Source organism: Diorhabda sublineata, chromosome 2 (assembly GCF_026230105.1).
Source record: "Diorhabda sublineata isolate icDioSubl1.1 chromosome 2, icDioSubl1.1, whole genome shotgun sequence".
Classification (NCBI taxonomy): Eukaryota; Metazoa; Arthropoda; class Insecta; order Coleoptera; family Chrysomelidae; genus Diorhabda; species Diorhabda sublineata.
In genome coordinates this window covers 24,676,157-24,696,903 of record NC_079475.1, presented here as the reverse complement: position 1 = coordinate 24,696,903, position 20,747 = coordinate 24,676,157, and the positions used below count along the sequence as shown (strand labels likewise).

Below are 20,747 nucleotides of genomic sequence, written 5' to 3'. Positions count from 1 at the left end.
TGACATTCTGTTTTAAAATAGTTGCAGGCACATCAAATACTAAAATATACTATTTTTATACTAAAATTTTTATTTTAGTATGAAAAATATTAGTTTTATTCGAAAGTAATTATTTACAATTGTTATTTTACACACAGACATCTAACAATGAACTATTAGAAAATATTTCAAACAAAACTGATGGGGAACATAAAAAATAAGTTAGAAACAAAGAAACATTTTAAAATACATTAGTGTCATGCAAAATAACACCACTAGTCGTTTTCTTCTTTGTCATTGCTATAAGGTTTTTGAAAAAGTTATGAAACCCAAAGCAACAATTTTTGTACATAGTTGGATTATTTCGTTTGTTGTTTCCATTCTAATGTAGTTTTTGAACAGTGAGTGCATCAAATACAGTTTTATAGAAAATTATTGCTAGACGTACTAGTCTCACTATTTTTGATTCTTTTTCATAACAAAAGGTGCAGTTTGAATTAAACCGAATTATTAGCATTACCATTTTCTGATGTGTATTCGCTCCACAAACGTTAAAATCTAGTTAAATCCATTGCGATTACTTGTGAACTGCTACTACTTAGCACTTTTTACTAAATCTGATCAATTTTTGTCAAAGTGACAAATATATACAGTACATTTTGAAACCACATTCAAAAATATGGATAGCCTAAAAGAGAATTCCAGAAAGTGGCCATATTTCGCACCATTTGAGGTAGTCGTTCACAATACTTACGATGATTGCTGGGTATCTTTTTTGGGTAAAGTATTCGATATCACTCCAATAATAGAAAGACACATGAAAGAAAAATGTGTTCAAAGTCTATTGGCATTAGCGGGTAAAGATATTTCTTACTGGTTCGATGAATCAACAGGTGATATTCAATATTACGTCCATCCCGAAACTGGATGTTACATACCTTATTGTCCACACGGACCTATTCCTGATGTAAGTTTAGAAGTTCCAGTTACTGATTGGAAGCCATTGGATAGACCACCGTGGTGGATGGATGACCAGTAAGTGGTTTTATTTTGATATGGTACTTTTAAAACTACCTCATGTAGCATACATAAAAGAGAGGTTTTCAGTACATCCCTTATTTCAAAATATCTTTTCTCATTACCGATTTGCTGTTTACACTTAACTCCCCATCTTCCATAAATTGTATGAAATCTAAATTTTCTAACCATCTATTAATTCAAAATATATATGAACTTTACCTGTCCTTTCATGCTCGATACTCCAAAATATTCCTGGCAACCCAACCAAGCGTTGGCAGCGCGGCTCATTATAGTTATCACAAATGCTGCGGTGGAAAACCTTTTGGTGGAAAATTGGAGAAAACGTAACGAAATAATGAATTCGCATAGATCAAAAAAATTTTCGGAAAATGTTCCGTGGGTCTATTTAAGCATCATCACCATCATCAGTCATTCTGATTATAATCTTAATATTCAATGCACTATAATTCCTAAAAATATTATGGATTGCTGTAAGATATATCTATTCTCAATATGTAAATTTAGAGGATATAAGTCAAAAAGTTCCTTTTTTCACTGTTAGAAGAAAGCTTGTTGCTCACGTATTCAAACTTGCACTTTATTTTAGATATCAAGTTGGGTTACTAACTAAGAGAGTAAGGCCTATACGAATCATCAACATGGTATGCCCTTTCTATAAAGAAGTTCTAATAAATGTTTGTTGTGAAGATACTTTCTACAGAATCCAGGAAAGATACAATTTATTTAATAGTGATGCAGATAGCTATACATGGAGGTAAATTTGAACTGTCTTTAAATATAGGGGGACAGGAAAGTAATGTTATTTCTTCGTATATCGATATTTGATTCGTAGTAGTGTCAAGGACATTTTAAGGATATTGTGAATTATTCACATCTAAATAATCAAATATTGGATTGTTTGGTAATTTCGAGTTAAATAACCAGCCAAATATCAAAAGAACATGAACGGCGGTTGCGACTCAAAACATGTTTATGTTAATCTCTTGCTACGGGCATTAAGGTTGTTTTTTTTTGGGTAGCATTTTACAAAAAATGATAATTGAATTTTTAATGTGAATTAATTTCGCTGTTCTCTGAATAACTGAGAGTTAGTTAGAAGTTAAGTTAGAAGTAAAAAAAATATTCGAAGTAATGTACGCAAAGACAAAATGAAGAATGATTTGAAACAAAGATTATATACACGAAAGAAGCGACGTTAAGTAATATAGGCAAAATAAGACATGTATAGTGTGTAGTTTAAGAAAATATATCACATTAAAGTGTGGCGCCATCTATGAGGTGCAAAGGACAAAATTTTACAGTTCTCTGTAAAGAAATTCGCTTAAGCCACTTAAACTAAGTTTAATAACAACGTTTATTATTAATTATTGAGACCATTAATTTATATAATAACTATCATTTAAGTTGGATCAAATTACATATATATGGCAACTTTCATGAATATCGTTTTTGAGTTCATTCGAACATACCTACACACGGACACTGAATTTTTATATATTAAGAAGATACGTGAACATTCACTAGATCATAATTAAATCTCGTAAGATACTAGCAAAACTCTATAATGACAGGATTCCCAAAATGAACTATATCAAAATATATAAAAATTTATATTTCATTCGAATTGAGGTAGTTATGCATGTACTACAAAAACTTAACGGATAAGCCTGAAATCATTTTATATTCCTCACAAGATAAGAAGGAGAATTTTTTGAATTCTGACACATCTTTTTTGTCAATAATATATAATATCATAACATAATAACATTGAAAAACAATAATAAAATTTTCGTAAGATACTTGCAAAACTTTATGAGAAAATTCCCAAAAGAGCTCTATCAAAACACATAATAATTTGTAGGTTAGGTTAAGTTTGAGATAGTTTAAGGTACAACCTAACACAACAAGTTGTAAATCTGTATTTATGTCTCCCAAGGAATGTATACAATCTTTATTTTTTCTGCACCCTTTATTAGCATTTATCTTATGAATAATGATAGTAAAATTGTATTTAGGCATTTTACTTCTTCTAGATGATTTGATTAGATGTCTATTTTTATTCTCCATTATTAATCTAATGCGACGATAAAATCCTAATTGATTGATTTTGTTGTAGATATATGGGAAAGAACTTAAATATGAACAAAACCATGGAAGAAAATAACATTCCAGACGAAAGAGACAATTTCACAGACTTAGGATTGCCTCAAAATTATTACGTACCGAGTGTATTTTTATACTACAATGATGATCTTAAATACTATGATTTTGATAATGACGAATGTGAACCCGTACCTTCAAATGACGCAATTGGTTGTCCTAGCAATCGCTTTTAAATATAAAATTATTCAAAATTGTTGTTTTTAACACGCTAATATTAGATTCATTTATTTCAAAAATGATGTTGAACTTTTTAGTTTGATGTGCCTTAACAGCGTCTCTTTAGTATTTTCAAACTATATTTATATGTGTACAAAATCGCATGCTGAACAAAATAAATAGGACTTCCAATTTTAACCAATTAAAATGTATTTACATGCCTGACGATTTATGTTATATATCAAAAATATCCGTGTTCTTTAAAACATGAAACATGACAAGTATGATAAAACGCTGGTAGATAAAAAATTTCAAAAATTTGTTTCTGCGCTATGACCTCAGTTTTTCATACTTATTGTAAAAATATGGTACTCGGTCTTGTGACTTTCGTTACCTTTTACACCATTTTATACTTATTTCGACGTAATTTTTTCAATTGAAATAATTCGTCTACGATATTTTGAGACATATATGTATTTATAAGACATAACAAGTAAAAGTTTTTCGACATGCTTTTGATTAGTGGGTCATCAATCATGGCAATCCCAAAAAACTGAAGCATGAACTTTTCCAGCAGATTTTTGGACACGAAACTTCCTAGGTCTTGGAGAACCAGAGGATCGCCATTCCATCGATTGTTGCTTTGTTTCTCGATCGTAGGAATATACCCAAGTCTCATTCATAGTAACAATTCGGTTTAAGAAGTCTACATCGTTTTCGTTCGTATGAAATATTCAGTGCTTCAGATAAAATCCGATAAAATCATGTCATGAACTGCATCGATATTTTCGGGGACTGACACAGAAACTGGCCTTCCCGATTGGTCATCATCTTCAATGGAATATTTACCTCTTTTGAAGCTTGCAGTACAATTTTTAACGGTCGCATACGAAGGACATTAATCACCTAGGGTATTAAGCATATCTTCGTAAATCTTACCTCTTAACTCTTTTGAATACAGGTACTTGATGATGGCTCGATTTTCGATTTTTCGATTTTCACAATTTCGGTGGACATCTTTTTTCTTTTAATTTATTATGTAACTCTGGTTTACTTTTTCCAGTAACAATTTTTTGGATGATTTAATTCTTGAAAGTAGTTATTATAGGATAGTTTTAGATGCATTCCTGTTTATTCTTGCTTGATTTTGTGGGGTTTTCCTGGAATATGCCTTGGTCATACCTTATCTTTCCTGGTATCCCTCGAGTATATATATTTCGACTTCTCATAGAAAAAGCATACTGTGGTGTTGATAATTAAGGAATGAAGTACTCAATATTCAGAAATTTTCTAGTTGGTAGAAATGTAATTGGAACGAAAATAATCAATTCTATTTTATTATTTTGAATTTTTTATTAAAAAACGTGTACAAATATTGCAATCAAATAAATACATAACAATATAATGTTTTCAACTAAGAATACAAATTCTTTGTTAATGTTCAAATAAAAAATTATGACACATAAATTTGTCATCAACCTTTTACTTTCAAAGAAATATATTTACTCAATGTACTTGTCACAACAACAATAGAAATATTTATTCTCATTACACACAATATAGATAAACATTTAACATCAACATAGGGAGAATTAAATGAAAAAATATAGAAAATATATTAGAGAGAGTAGAATGGAATTACCAGCCGGTACATAAAAAGAATATGTACATTAGACTGGCAGTGAAGAACAAGAATATATTTTGACAGATTTATGAAATAAATACAATCTTAGCAAACTTATACAACTTCAGCATATGAAATATGAAATTTTAATAAGAAAACAAAAAAGAGAATAAGGAAAGCACAATGGGATTGAAAGAAAGCACGTAAACATTGAGCGGTTTTCCAGAAAATGAAAATGTTTTAAAATATTTATAAAACAGATACAATGTGCATGAACTTTGTCGATGTGGAAAATAAATTTTAAGAAAGAGGATTGGGAAGAGATTATAGAAAGTAGAGTGGAATTAAAAGAATATATTGGAAATACAAGAATGTTCATAGAAACTATATGAACATTGATGGGTATTGAAGAATACAAAACAGGATAATTTGAATGACACTTTTTTAAATGAACAAGTGGAGAATGGAATTAGAAAAGAAGATAGAGAACAGATTATAGAAAGTAGAATGTTAATACAAAATGGGTCACAGAAAGAATAGAAATATCGATTGGTTTTAAGGATTATGATAAAGATTTATAAAAGAGATAATATGAATAAACGTTTTAAGCATGAACATGTGCAGAATGAAATAGAAAGTAGAAAAAAGATTACAGAAAGCGGAATGGAGCTACAAGTAGCGTCACGGAAACAATATAAGAGATGAATGGTTTCGAAGAACATGACGAAAATATTTAAGCAAATTCGTGAAAAAGACACAATAGAAATAAACTTTTTAGTATGAACATGGGGAGAATAAAATTGAGAAAGAAGGCAGAGAACAGATATTAGAAATCGGAATAAGAAGGCTAGCAGAAAGTAGATGAACACTAATTCACGTTGAATAACATGAAGAAGTTATTTTAAGAGAACATGAGGAGAATGGAATTAGTGAGGAAGATAGAAAAATATTATAGAAGTTAGGATGCTGAGAGAATATAAACATTGATGGACATTGAACCTAACGAAGAAGATATTTTAAGAGGTATATGGACATGTGATGAATGAAATATAAAAAGGAAATAGAAAACAGATTATAGAAAGTAGAATGTTAATACAAGAAGGATCACAGAAAGCGTATAAATATTGAGGGAAATGGAAGCACCTGAAGAAAATATTTCGAGAAATTTATAAAATAGATACAATATGAAAGAGATTTTTTAACATTAACCTGTGAAGTGTGAAATTTAAAAAGAAAATAGAGAAAATATTCTAGAAAGTAGAATATAATTCAAGAAGTATCGTAAAAATATTATAAACTTTGATGGGCATTGAAGCACATGAAGCAGAGATTTTTAAAATAGATATGTAATGAATGAACTTTTTTAACATGAATATACAAAGAATGAAAATGAAGAGGGATTAGATAAGAGATTATATAAAGTAGAATAATAATTCAAGACGTATGGTAAAAAGATTATAACATTGAAGGGCAACGAAGCACACGAAGAAAATATTTTAAGAGATTTATAAAATAGATATATAATGAATAAACATACAGAGAATGAAATCGAAAAAGAAGATTGAAAAGGGATAATAAAAAATAGAGGAGGATCCCAGAAAGAATATAAACATTGATAAGCATTGAAGCATGCAAAGAAGATATTTTAAGAGATTTATAAAATAGATACAATATGGATAAACAGTTTAAACATGAACATGCGAAGAATGAAATTGAAAAAGAAGATAAAAAGAAGAGGTTATAGAAAGTAGAATTATAATACAGAAGGATCACAGAAAGAATATAAGCATTGATGGGCATTGAATCACTCAACGAAGATATTTCAAGAGATTTAAAAAATAGATACAGAATGAGACAACTTTTTTTAACATATGAACATGCGAAGAATTAAATTGAAAAAGGAGATAAAGAAGAGATTATAGAAAATAGAATGATAATTCAAGAAGGATCGTAAAAAAATTATAAACATTGATGGGCGTTGAAGCACACTTAGAAGATATTTTGAGAGAGATATAAAATAGATAAGTAAAGAATAAACTGTTTTAACATGAATATGTGAAGAATGATGTAGAAAACGAAGGTAGAATGATAATACAAGAAAAATCCCAGAAAGAATATAAACAAGTAGAGGCATAGAAACAGATGAATAAGGTATTTTGAAAATTTATAAAATAGATACTATTTGAAAGAGCTTTTTTAACCTGAACATGTGAAGTATGAAATTGAAAGATAAGATAGAAAAAATATTCTAGAAAGTAGTATGATAATACAAGAAGGATCGTAAAAAGATAAACATTGATTGGTATTGAAGCACACGAAAAAGATATTTTAAGAGATTTATAAAATAGATACATAACGACTGTATCAACATGAACATGCGGGAAATAAAATTGAAAAATAAGATAGAGAAAACATATTAAAAAGTAAAATAACAATAAAAAAGATTCGCAGAGAGAATATAAATATTCATGGTTATTGAGGCACTCGAAGAAGATATTATAAGATATATAGAAAATAGGCACAATATAATAAACTTTTTTAACATGAACATACGGAGAATAAAAATGACAAAGAAACTAGAAAAGAGATTTTAGTAGAATGGTATAATAATGGAATAATAAGGATCGCAGAAAGGTTATAAACTCAAAATTGTGAAAGATTCGTAAGATATTTTCATAATATTAATGAACATTTTAAACATCGACACGTGTAAAATAAAATTCGTAAAGAAAATAGAAAAGAGATTGTAGAATGAAAGACACAGATTTATGAAATAAATATAATATGAAAATACTTCAACTTTTGGAGAAGATAGAAAATAGATGATGGATGATGGTATAAGAAGGATTGCAGAGAGAATATGAACACATTGATGGGTATTGAAAAACACGACGAAGTTATTTAAAGATTATAGAATGTTGAAGGAAGAGAGGAGACTATTATATTATTATAGAAAATAATAGAGAAAGAGAGAAGATTGTGTGATGTAAATGAAAAACATTATTAATATCTAATGAAAGAAAAGACCCGAAAAAACAAAATAACAAGGTTGCAAAGTACAACGTATTTAAACTAGATAAAAATATGTTAAAAACGAAGAATAGTAGAGACTTTTCTATAAATTTGAAGAAGAGTGGCAAGAAGAAAATTAAAATAAAATTTAAAAAGGATAGAGGAAAAAGTTTGGGTGGTTCATAAAGTAACTGGCATTTTTATAAAGAGGTTGAGCAAAAAAGAGAAATTATAGAATAATAATAAGAATTTATTTGCAGAAAGAGAAAAATAATAAGTAAAAGTACATTGTGAAGAGCTAAAATAAAATATATAGAATAAAGTATTTTTACAGAAAATGCAAAAAGGTCAATGGCAACTTTCTATTTTTTATGGTTTTCGAGAAAACTTAGAATAGAAGAAGTTATATAGTGAAAGTAAAATTACGCGAGACTTGATAAACAAGTGTATAAACTCATGTTTAGCAAATGTGAAGAATAAATTAAGAAAGAATATATTTTAAGCGTATAGGAAGAAAGAAAGAAAGAATATATTTTAAGCGTATAGGAAGAAAGAAAGAAAAAATATTATATATATTATATGGATGTATGTATATTAGTAGGAAATGTTAATAACAATGGGTTGAAGAAGAATGTTATAGAATATAGAAATGAAACGGAATAAAAATACAATATATAATTATCAATCAAAGAAAATATGTTGTTATGCCTTTGTTTTCAATAAGAAATAATGCCAAACGATTAGGCATGGCTTTAGCTGTGAAACTCAAATGGAAGCAACTGGAGTAAATTTGTTCGGAAACAATACTACTTGTTATAGAGGAAGACAATTTAAATGATTAATATATAAGCAAATTCTAATAGAATCAGATAGTTGAACTGGTTCCGCTCTTACCGAATTCAATTGTAAAGATGCATGAAGGTTATTAGTTTGTGGAATGGTATAAACTCTAACTCAGGCTGCACCTAGATGTCAATACTGTTAGACAGTAGCAGAAGATTGAGGAGGAACAAGTCAGAAAACTAATATAGTGTGACTAGAATAACAGTGCAACGTAAAATGTACAGAAGCTGCTAAAAGCTACCAAACGATGATCATAAGTATTTTATTTTGTATAGAAATGATAATCTTAATTATTGTAATTCTAAGCAATCCTTTAAGTAAGAAATTTGGGTTGGTGTTGTCAACAAATAAGTGTTTATTTTTTCAGAATTGATATTACCGATGTGAACAACAACTTTAGTAGAATAAAAATTACAATATGGATTAATGACGATTGTCTTGATAAAAAGAAATATGGAACTACATTTTTAATAGATAATAATGCTTATTATTGAAAATGAAGGATGGAAGTGCTGAAGATTTTATACACAACAATAATCAATGAGTGATAACTCAAATTATTCAAGAAAATTCAAGAAGAGATTCAAGGAAATAGTATATTAAAACTACAATTTCATTTATTTGATTTAATTCATATTTATTGAATATAATGTGTTAGCATATATAGAAAAATTGACATGAAAAATAATGTTGAAGATCCAATTAGAACAAGAATTGAAATGTGAAGCTTTCTACAGAGAAGATAGTAATAATCAGATTAATCACTTCATTGGATTAAACAATATATTAGCAGGTTAAAAAAGGAGTAAAGAAAGTAAAGTAAAGAAAAAATGAGGAGAAATGATATATCGCAGAAAGCAGAGAACACGTATATAAAAAAGGAAAAATGTTTCAGTAGATTATCTATTTCAAATACTTTGCTGTTAACTCAACAATATGAGGTATTATTATACTCGCTAATAAAATGGAATGTTTATATAATTAATCATTAAAATAAAAATATAATAAAAAAAATGTCCCTTCATCTAAACCTACACCAACTAAATAGTTCTAATAATAAATAAAATATAGGTTTGAGTATATATTGTGAGTACTTACATAATGCACCAAGTCGTGAAAAAATTGGATATTTTCATGCATTTGGGGTATTTTTACAAATAAATATCAAATTTTTTCACTTTGATCAGTTCGTGGAGAGAAAAGCAGTAATTAAAGCTATAACTAATAATAAAAATAATGAACCATAGCAGTGGTTGGATTCGTTATAGGAAAAATGGCTTGTATTTGAAGTTTCATTTTTATTGAAGAATTTGGAATTAAAAATAATCTACTTATATTAGTAAGAAAATAAAAAGCTTACTATGAATTAAAGAAAATGATAAAATTATGAAAAATTCTCTATATATACCCTTTAATCATCGAATTTCTTGTTGTTGTATCGTTTGTGAATAACATAATTAATAAGAGTTTTTCAAAATAATAATTCGTTACTTGATTTTATTTGCTGATTAGAAACATAAAACCCAGGAAAGAGTTCGCCAAAAAATAAACAATGGATTGCTCAGATGATCGAAAACAAAGAAGAGCTCTAGACATGAAAACCATGAGAAAAATTAGTGGATATAGAGACACATTTCGACACCTAAAAAAGGCAAGACAAAAAGAAGAAGAAAAATGTTTTCTTAGTTTATCTGTGTTATAAAATGTGATTTTCTTCAAGTATAAATTCATAATTTCCTTTCAGATCGTGTTTGCTATCTACCATACGAAAACTGACTCAGATTTAATGCTTCTATAGCATTCAAATCAAATTGTGATTGAGAGAATTGACAGTATATAGTTAAGTACTACTCAAGCTACAACCTCAAGCAGCCTCTATGAAGCTTCAAATTAAATTAATGGATTCTACGTTTTTCTGTAGATCTATCACTGATTCATTTGTAAAATTCATAGAAGAGATTATTTGTTGATTATTATTCGTACTTTATACATTAATATCATTTAATTATATGTTTTCAGTTTTAAAAAATATCAATTCTCAGAATTTATTTTAATTTTATTATTTTTAAAGAATTATTTCTAAGTACTTGTTGATATATTGCCAATTTTGCACATTTGTAATGTGAGAAGGTTGAAATTAGCTCTATTTATGTTTCATAATAGTTTCAAATTAGAAGAAAACTAATGTTTTAATGAGTTTCAAAATGTTCACTCATAATCAAAATTGTTAATAATTCAATTATCTTAAGTTGATGGTTGAAAATTTATGAATATAATTTAATAAAATAACAAAAATATATTTTTAATATACACAAAAATAGAAAGTAATTGAGCATATGAAAGATAACGAATATACTAGTGAAACATTTATCTAAAAAGTAAAAGTAAATATGATAGTTATTGAAAGTATTAATAAAAAATGTTAATTTAAAAAAGTTGTTCGAATAAAACGGAGTAGAGATAAATAAATTGATAGTTGTATAAAAATCGGGAAGGAGGATCTAGAAGGAATAAAATAGTTATAAGTGCGGGAAGTGATTTAGTACGTTACGAGAATATCTAATCGAGTACCCTAATAAAAACTTCACGGACATATATCGTAAAATGTTTTTTTCATATTGTTTTTAGTTTTAAATAAAAAGCAAAATAATATTAAAATATCAAATGTCATATTTGACAATTTTACTGAAAAACAGCTTTTTTGATTATTCTCTTATTATATAAAACAGAAGTCACTAAGGTAACATTGTAAACAAAGGCAGACATAGATAGAAATTGAATATTCTCTAAATAGGATATATGGATAATGGAGTAATTTGTGATTAAAATAATGGAAGGTCAAGATTTTCTACTAATAATAACTAAAAAAATTACTGTCACACTAGATTGATTTACAAAAATAATTACATATTTTCTCAGCTTCTCTTTCAGCTTTAATTATTCAAAGTTTCAATCGAGTCGTAATGAAAAATTTATTATTGCCCTATATTTACAGAATAATCAATTAGAAATTTTCACTGATAAGTATTAGAGTTTAATATTTATATTTTAAATATTTAAAAGAGTTGATATTGGAATATATGAATCTAAATAGAATATGTACAGGAAGACATTTGTATAAATAAAAATCAAATTTTAAAACGACTCGACATCTCGACGTTTATCTCTTCTCTCTATTTTCCGATATGATTGGCACAGTGAGGTACTAATTCTGGATCTTCACAAGTTAAATTATGTTCATCGACAACTTTTCCTTCGCCACAAGTAATAAGACGTGGATATCCGTTAACGCATGTAATAAGACGATGACAGTCACCTGGAACTGGAAAACGGGGATATGGCCAGAATTTTGCCGCTGGGCTGTTGTGTGGCACTTTAGTTGGACATTTGAAGCCGACCACAGCTGGAATTTCAAAAATTTGATTAAATGTTAGTATTCTTATAAATTTTTCCTCTTAAATCTACTTTAAACTTTTATAAGAAGAAGTCGATAAGAGCAAAAATATATGAAAAATATCACAATTCGACAAACAATTCTTAAAATATTATATAAAATTTTTAGGTTATATCAAACCATACATTTTTACTGGTTTTATCTAATTAGCTTGATACGAGGGTTGTCCGAAAAAAGAGATTCTCAATAAAATTTCAGTCAGTTTGGATGCCTTCAATGTGTTTGACAAATCGTATAAGTGAGTTAAGATTTTTCTGAAAACGGAAATACTGAGTATCGAGCTGCCATTAACTATTCCTTTTTGAAAGGCAATACGCTTACGGAAATCAAAGAGGAGTTAGGCACTGTGATACATCACGAGAGATATTGAAGAAGTTCACCAAATAGTATTGGATAATCGTCGACTTTGTTAAGATTAAGCTATATGCTCATTTGGTCTCGCGTTTGCACACTTTGAATCGAAACGCATTCAAATAAACATTTCCCATGTCTTATTGACACGGTTTAATAATGTTTCGGATTTTTTTAGTCGAATCATAACTGTAGATGAAACCTGGCTCTATCGCTATACTCCTTAAACGAAAAAACAATCAAAATAGTAGACCTGCTCAGAAAGAAGCAAAGACATTACAACTACCGAAAAAGAGATGGCTACCGTTTTTTTTTGGATAGTTATGGTTTTGTGTATATCCAAAAAGGTAGATTATTACACATAATTATATGATAAGGTAAAGGGAGAAATTATTATAAAGTGACCGCATTCAAAGAGAAATAAAATGCTGCATGAACGCACCTTCTCGCACTTCAGTGATCTACATCTCTACAATTCACGATTTGTACTTGATTTGGTTGGCCACCCACCGTATTAACCTAATCAGACTTCCAGCAACATTTTCCTGGAGGATAAAGACAGGAACTGTTATTTGGAAGAGTTAAAAAAGGTTAGAGCATCGCTGGGAAAGTGTATAAAGTTAAAAGGACCCTATGGTGCAAAGTAAAAATGATTCTTTGTTGCGTCGGAAACTCGTTATATTTTATGAAGAAATTTTATTTATATATTTTTTCTTCACATATGAATGAGGCATTTTTCTCGTCCAATTTGATAGATATAATACAAACTTATTGACTAATCTCGTGAGAAATATTCCTCAGAAATTGAATTAGTTCTCAAGTAATTATAAAAAAAAATATTAAAGTATAAATCTATTCACATCATTCAAAAAGTCATAATTGTTGAAGATAATCTTGGAGTATTATTGCTGTGTAAATATATAATTAGGTGAATGGTTTCGATGGCTCGAAAAGCTGATTGAGAAATATTTTTTTCATTGAAAGTAACAACTCTATTAGAAAAAGTGTAATTCATTATCATACCTTCTGGATTACACGTTTCTATTAGAAGGTCGGGCCAGTTGCAACCATGAATACGTTCATCATATACTAGTCCAGGATCACATTGGTTTGGAATCGGTTCCCCATGAGCACACTTTATAAAGTGTACGGAACATTCTTTACTATCTGGATATATTCCGAATTGATATTCACAGCCTGGAGTGCTGATTGGTGTCACTGTTTAAACATAACAATTACCTATAATTCCATTATCAAAAAATATATATTTTGAATTTTTTCTTTGTGAATGACTTTACCTCATGAATTTGTTAGTCACTGGTTACTATTAGAGGTTAAAAAATTTTTAGTATTCTTAAAGAAAATCAAGTACTAATTATTATCATATAAATTATACAACTCACAATCAGCTTTTCTTTGTCCACAATCAACAGCCCAATTATAATTACAGTGATTGAAAACGTTGCCTTTTCCATCGAATAGAAGACCATTTTCACAAGTTTCCACCGTTAGAGTACCATTTGTACAAAGGAAGAATAAATTACAAGATTCTGGATGAGCGTAAGCTTGCACTCCATGTTGCTCTGGACAAGAAGGCGCGTCTTGGACCAATACACCGCAATTTGCTAAAACATGAGTATAGTTACAATCAATTATGATCCAGCATTGAATTTAAGCACTATCGAGGGGTTGAAGAAGTGTAATTAATATAAAAACAAGTTTAATCTGAATTTATTCACAAGTACAGATTGACCTGTCGAGCTTCATCTATTAAGCATTTCAAACGTCAAGATTTACATTTATACGAATTTTATTTATCGTATAATCAAAATCAATGAGGTTTTTATTCACGAAATAAATATTCTTATTGACTTATTACACTAATTTACAAATTTGCGTGTTTGTAAAGCCACAGAAATTAATAAAATCAAACATGTCTTCTTCATTTGAGGCTTGAGGCTTGAGTAATAGAATACATTCTAGAGAGGGAATTAAAAACAAGAAAAATCATATCATGTGATTATCAAAGTTTTAATGAAATTAAATATCAGAAGTAATAAAGATACAATATGTCAAATGATATTAGTAACATCTAAAAGCTAGTATTGCAACACAAGCTGATCATCAGCTGCTGATGAAACCTACTAGGTACAATCACTAGCTATTCTCATTTTTAATTTGTGAATCTTCTTGATACTCCGTTTCATCTTTATTCTTGAAATCGTACATATTTTGATTGAATTTTTCTAAATGGTCATTTGTCACATTGAACTCGAAACAATTTTTAGTTTCTGAGTTTGTGTGCAAGGTACTATTGTGTTCGTAGGAAGTTTATTTCCTAGCTTTGTTTTCAAAAGATTAATATTTGAAAACGTTCTACCCTAGCCGTATTCTTCGGCAAACACAGAAGCTTTCTGGTCAAAGTCGATAACAGTGTTAAATTCAAAATTGATCTTGCGAAGGATTCTCCATTTTCTATCTAATTCTGTTATATTTTCTGCTCAAATCATGACTTAAAATGAATTTTAATGATCAGTAAACACTTTAGTGCCTGAAGTTCTTTATCATCGAAAAGAAACCTTTGTTTGATTCGGGCTGCTCTTCACATTTCGTGTAAAAATAGAATAGTAGATAGTTTATAGTAGTTTAACTCTTGAGTGTTTCTTTTCAATCGAATTGAATTTGGTATCATCCATCTAACATGTTTCCAATGATGGCAAATGGAATCGCACGTCACGTACATTAATAATTAATATTTTTGCTTCTTTGACATTTAAGATATTTTGGGGTTTGTTTATTTTATTTGAGCCGGTTATATATAGTAGTTTAAAATTGTGAAACATGCTGTGTTGATCTGATCATAGAATAAGTAAAACTTATCACAAATCTGTGAATATTGGTAGAGTTAATCGCAAGAAGTCCAATTATAATTACATAGACTACTACGTAGCAAATATAGTGCTAGCATCGTATTCAGAAAAACTGTAGATTTCGAGGGCTAAACTAAAAACTGAGAGAATTTCCAAAAAACTGTAGATTTATTGTTTTTTTACTACAGTTGAAACTGTAGGGTGGGCTAAACAGTTTATATCAAAGTATATTTATTCAATGCACAACATTACTTTTCTGTTATATCCTTAAAATTTTAATAATCTCATACCATACAACCCATAATTATTATAAAAGGTCAAAGTATATTTATTTTCCACGCCAATGGTTTATATTGATTGTAATTCTAGACCGGTTACATTCACCAAGTGGGTGCAGTATTGCTATTACGAAAAAAAAACGGTCAATATGCTTTTTAGGCTCAATTTAACACCAGAAGTAAATGTAATATAAACCGAATCAAGGTTTCTCTTCGTATCAGGTGATAAAGTCTAAATTGGTCATAACCTGGTTCGTGGCATGGAATATTTATAGTTTCATTACTTTCTTAGTTTTTCAATATGTTTTTATTACATAACAGTGGAAATAAATACGTTAAATTTCATGGTTTGCAACAACAATGTTGAATATTCTTGTCTAGATTGTATGTTGACTCACATTGCTACTTTTTGGAACATTTTGATTTCAAAATAATGAAGTCTAGGAAAACGTTTATCCAACATAGCCAAAGCATAATTCATAATAGATATGCTGTTTTTACGTTGGAAGGAGGACTTCATAAGAAGTGTTACTATCCATATTTTGAGGTTTGGTCACACTGAGTCTTTCTTACTGTGACTCTGACATTTCTAGCCCGCTCAAAAATTGTCGTCATGTCTAAAAACATCTATGCTTGAATTGATTAAACAAGATCATGTGACATATCGTGAAATGAATCATACTCATGATTAGCATCACAAGATACATCATAATTTGCTGTAATTTTTTTTTTGGGACCTACTTAACAAAAGAAGGCGGCAACTGGTGTATTAAAATTTTGGATTTTGATAAGAATAATATCTTCGCATGAGACAAATCGTCGTCACGACGAGACAAATTCAATAAGAATGTTTGCGAAAGAAACACATCGAAGAAATGGTTTCTTTAGCATTATTGTAATGTGGCAATGTATCAATGTAGCAACAGTGGTATAAACGTTTGACTCCGAATGGTACGCAATGTTTACCAAAGGCATTGGAGACATTCGCAAAACGTCAAATAACTGGTGATTCAATCTTTATCGTAATAGTCCAACCGTTGCTTAAATAATTCAATTTTTAAGAAGCCTGATGGTCAAGTTGATGGTGGCGAGATGATGATCTCGCACATAGAAAAGCTGCTTGGTCATCGATTACCAATACAAGAAGAGGCTGGTTTTGATTCCAAATCGCCTATTTTGGAATGGAAAAAGACCTGCGAAAATCGGTCCTAAGGCACGAAAAATTGTACTACTCATATCGAACAATATTTTGAGGAGCAACATTACTAGTCCAGAAATATAAGTAGCCACTTTGATAAATGGTTTTTTATGTTTCTATTATGTTTGAACTCAATTTTCCCCTGCTTTAAGGCGTACGATTATTCTTATTAGGGATTAAAGAAATCCTGTTACGATCCCTTAACGATTTCCTTACGGGAGTGGACCTGAGAAACTGAGTTTACTATACCGTGAATAAAGTGAATGACCACTACCATAAGGTGGCGTTCAATTAATAAAAAAAATTGTTGGGTTGGAGTTGGGTATCGACTGTGTACAAGATGCAAGGTTATACTTATACCGTCGTTTATCTAGGTTCTCGGTTATTTGCTATTAGATAAACTTATATAATAGCACTTAACCGAATACGGTATGTGAATATAAAAAACTGGATTGCTAAAAATAAACTGACAGAGTCCCCTAAAACCAGAAACACATTTTTCTCAATCGAATTAAAAATCAATAGTTACAAAATATGTTTTCTTGTTTGTACCAATTTTCTTTTTGAAATAATTCTGCATTTTGAAATCAATAGATATACTGAGAAACTATAATATTGATATTAAAAGCCTCATTCTAATTGCCAGTGACATTTTCTTGCCAGTTACTTTATTTGTGTATTATTAATTATTAGGAGAAATAAATGAATCAAAATTGTTTCCTAGTTTCAAAATATTCCGTTATTATATACATAACACATTCTATAAACTAACAAATTTTGGTCGATTAATTTGATTATTGCGATGTAAAATTATCATTAAATGTATATTATCGTCATAATGTGATATATAAATATAAATTCCCCTTATAAATCTATACTTTCTATTAACATTACCGAGTAAATAAAAAAAACTTTCAGATTTGTTAATCTTTTGTGTAACCATATTCGTCGAATCATTATGTAATTCGGTAGTATTTTTATTTTTGCATCAACAGCATTAAACAAGCCACAATACACAATAATTAAGTAGATATTTTTATAGAGATATTTATAAATTTAATACAATTTGAGGTACAAACAAACACAACTGAAAACACCTGATGATAATTGGAAAATTTTGAAAAACATAATATCCTGGAATATATCTAATAAACAAAATGTAGGAATAAGCAAATTCCAGATTTATTCCACGTTTGTGGTATCATTATTGACATTGGTTTTATGAATTTTACATTCTGACGATATCAAAAATTTTGATTCCATGTAATAGAAAAGAGCTCAAATCATTGAAAATTTTATTCAATTTGACCATAAATTATTTAATCAATTTTTATTAATAAGCTTTTTTATTAGAATGATTGCAATACAATACAATTCCATTCATTTTTCTTGGACTGGCTACGTCTATCTTTTCTTTTTCTTCTATAGAATTTTCCCTTGCGAATTCACAGCTCTGTCGTTCACAATTCTATTACATTTTTGTCTCTTACTCTCAGGTATCTATTTATCATTATATGTTCAATGTATATTTGCTTTGTTGGACCCCTTCTTTTCCACCTGGAGGCTCCCAATCGAGTATTCATTTTGGTCACTAGTGCTCTGGCTTTCTTTGACCATACCATCGCACTGCTCTCTTCTCTAGTTCCCTTTCCATTTGGCATTCTACTCTCCTTTGCCATATTTCTGGATTTCCTATTTTGTAGGTACATTCTTATTTTATTTCTTATTGATGTTGTAATTAGCCATATGGTTGCTCCATATAAATAGATGTTGTGTTATGCTTTGAAAGATTCTTGTTTGATTTTCTTTAGTTAGAGTGTTGTTCCACAGCAGTATGCGGAGTACTTTTGTGAGTTTTCTCATGCTAATTTGACTCTTTGTTTTGCATATTCTTCTTCCAAATATCTTATCATATGCTACATGTCCTTTTACTGGGCAATGGTACTGGTATTTATTTATTATTCCTAATAAAAAAACTACAGGCTTGGAATTAGGTAAAGGAAAATTTAATTTGATACCAATCCATCTAGCGAGAAATCACTGAATATTTACACCTTACTGATCAAATTAATTTCAAATAAATTTTTTGAATCACATACAAGTAGCATTTTCATACATTTTAGAGGTATTTCAGTTCTTCAAATGATAACAACCATCAATTCCAGTTTTGTCATGGAAACATTTTTTTATCGAAATTCCTGTTGCTGAATTTTTATCCAACCTTAAAATCCAAATCTAAGATAGATATCTTTTTCATTTATTTGAATGATTTTGTATGATTTCCGTCTTTTATTTCATTCATTCACCAAAATGTTTGAAATGTCCGTTTTTGTTATCATTAAATCTTTTATAAAGCAAACACTAACGATGTATTTGAGTAGCAAATATAGAAAAATTTAAAGTTCTTCCAAATTTCTTCGATATATTATATAGATATTTTATTGTGGCAAAAGCTTATGTAATTTTTTTAATAAACATATTGTTTTTTGCCCACTTTAAAAAAACGTGACTTAAGAATCATTTTTTCATTTGAATATTTAACAATATGGTACTTACCAAAAGCAACAAAAGAAAGGAGAGCAATAGTCAGCGATATCATGGCGACTGCCTTTATCCTTGACTAAACGAAAAGTTAAGTAAACTGCAGCTTTGTACTGAATTCAACACGCACTTAACACTTTCTATACACGACACCGATTGGCGATTGGCGTACGAATGGTATAAGAATTACTTACATCAATACAGTACCCAGCTGTTTATTGCAGAACCGTATTTACCCCCAAAATCTCCAGTGTAGTGGAAACCTTAGTATGAGACACTGAGCTATAGAAACATGGAGGTATTTTTGACAAACCGTTGCTAACAAAACTTTAATTTATCAAAATTTTTTCTTATTCAACGTTACTTAATTTTCAATTTCATTTCAAGTGTCGCTAATCAATTGTTATGTTGATATATTGACGATTATTTTGTGGTGAGTAAGCTGTTTTATTTTTATGACAACGTTTGTGATTTATTAATAAATGACATGAAATTGTTCATTATTTTGTTAGATTTCAGAAGATTGTTTTATATAATTTAACCAATACATTTGATTTATTTATAGGTTTGTTACAACCTGCTAATTTGGACCACTCTTGGAACGGTTTTTGGAAGCGTTTAAATGCGCAATCTCCACCTATGCACGGTTCTGGTAACAGTACTTGCTATCAACCAAGTATCGAAAAGACCGTCCAGGAAACGTTTCACAAACGATATATATCTAAGTCGGTTGGAGCACAAAACAGAATCGTTCGTAGAACGGTAACTGCCGGTTTGAACACGTAATCTCCATTGCACGGAATCGTCACCATACCAAGGACTGTCTTCGATGGGTTAGAACAAACCTTATAAAATATCTCCATAACTAAAAATATTAATTAATTAATCAATTAATAATATTGATTTCAAGGAAACTATGATCAGGTTAACTAGATCATGATCTGAATATTAGGGAAGGAAGTGATCCTGATCCTTGTCTCTGTAATTCGGAAACCGACAGAAAAAATATGGTCAGTTCCTTCAGGACGCGCGACGCTTTACCTTTCACAGCCGCAACAGACTCAAATCTTATTCGTTTTATTGAAGATTCGTCACACTTTATCACTTTTTCTAATAAGTTTAAGTCATTTCCAATTGCATTCAAAGTGCGAATACTAAAAAAAAATGCGAGCTACTTGTTGTTCAAATGTGAGGATTTAAGGCATCAATTCTACACAAAGTTTTGGCATGTTAAAAT

General features: G+C 29.3%; 2 protein-coding genes across 2 annotated transcripts; one reads left to right on the top strand and one right to left on the bottom strand.

The window, feature by feature from the left end:
- The first annotated feature begins 658 nt into the window (after positions 1–658).
- LOC130440633 (cytochrome b5 domain-containing protein 1) lies at positions 659–3,587 on the top strand. Its single transcript, XM_056773892.1, has 3 exons — positions 659–1,014; positions 1,607–1,774; positions 3,137–3,587. The coding sequence occupies exons 1-3, from the start codon at positions 659–661 to the stop codon at positions 3,354–3,356; spliced, it is 744 nt and encodes a 247-aa protein (XP_056629870.1). The 3' UTR covers positions 3,357–3,587.
- Positions 3,588–4,672: 1,085 nt separating this feature from the next.
- Positions 4,673–19,714, bottom strand: LOC130453389 (protein obstructor-E). Its single transcript, XM_056793098.1, has 4 exons — positions 19,526–19,714; positions 14,027–14,248; positions 13,647–13,841; positions 4,673–12,221 (listed from the first exon to the last, which is right to left on the bottom strand). The coding sequence occupies exons 1-4, from the start codon at positions 19,566–19,568 to the stop codon at positions 11,992–11,994; spliced, it is 690 nt and encodes a 229-aa protein (XP_056649076.1). The 5' UTR covers positions 19,569–19,714; the 3' UTR covers positions 4,673–11,991.
- Between the last annotated feature and the right edge of the window lie 1,033 nt (positions 19,715–20,747).

What these genes read in the sequence shown, in the direction of transcription:
- LOC130453389 (XM_056793098.1), bottom strand. Translation starts at nt 19,568, where the DNA reads ATGATATCGCTGACTATTGCTCTCCTTTCTTTTGTTGCTTTTG. An exon ending in CCTTTCTTTTGTTGCTTTTG is followed by an intron (nt 14,249 to 19,525) that starts GTAAGTACCATA and finishes CTCATGTTTTAG; the next exon opens with CAAATTGCGGTGTATTGGTC. An exon ending in AGAAACGTGTAATCCAGAAG is followed by an intron (nt 12,222 to 13,646) that starts GTATGATAATGA and finishes TTGAAATTCCAG; the next exon opens with CTGTGGTCGGCTTCAAATGT.
- LOC130440633 (XM_056773892.1), top strand. Translation starts at nt 659, where the DNA reads ATGGATAGCCTAAAAGAGAATTCCAGAAAGTGGCCATATTTCGCACCA. An exon ending in CCGTGGTGGATGGATGACCA is followed by an intron (nt 1,015 to 1,606) that starts GTAAGTGGTTTT and finishes ACTTTATTTTAG; the next exon opens with ATATCAAGTTGGGTTACTAA. An exon ending in GCAGATAGCTATACATGGAG is followed by an intron (nt 1,775 to 3,136) that starts GTAAATTTGAAC and finishes ATTTTGTTGTAG; the next exon opens with ATATATGGGAAAGAACTTAA.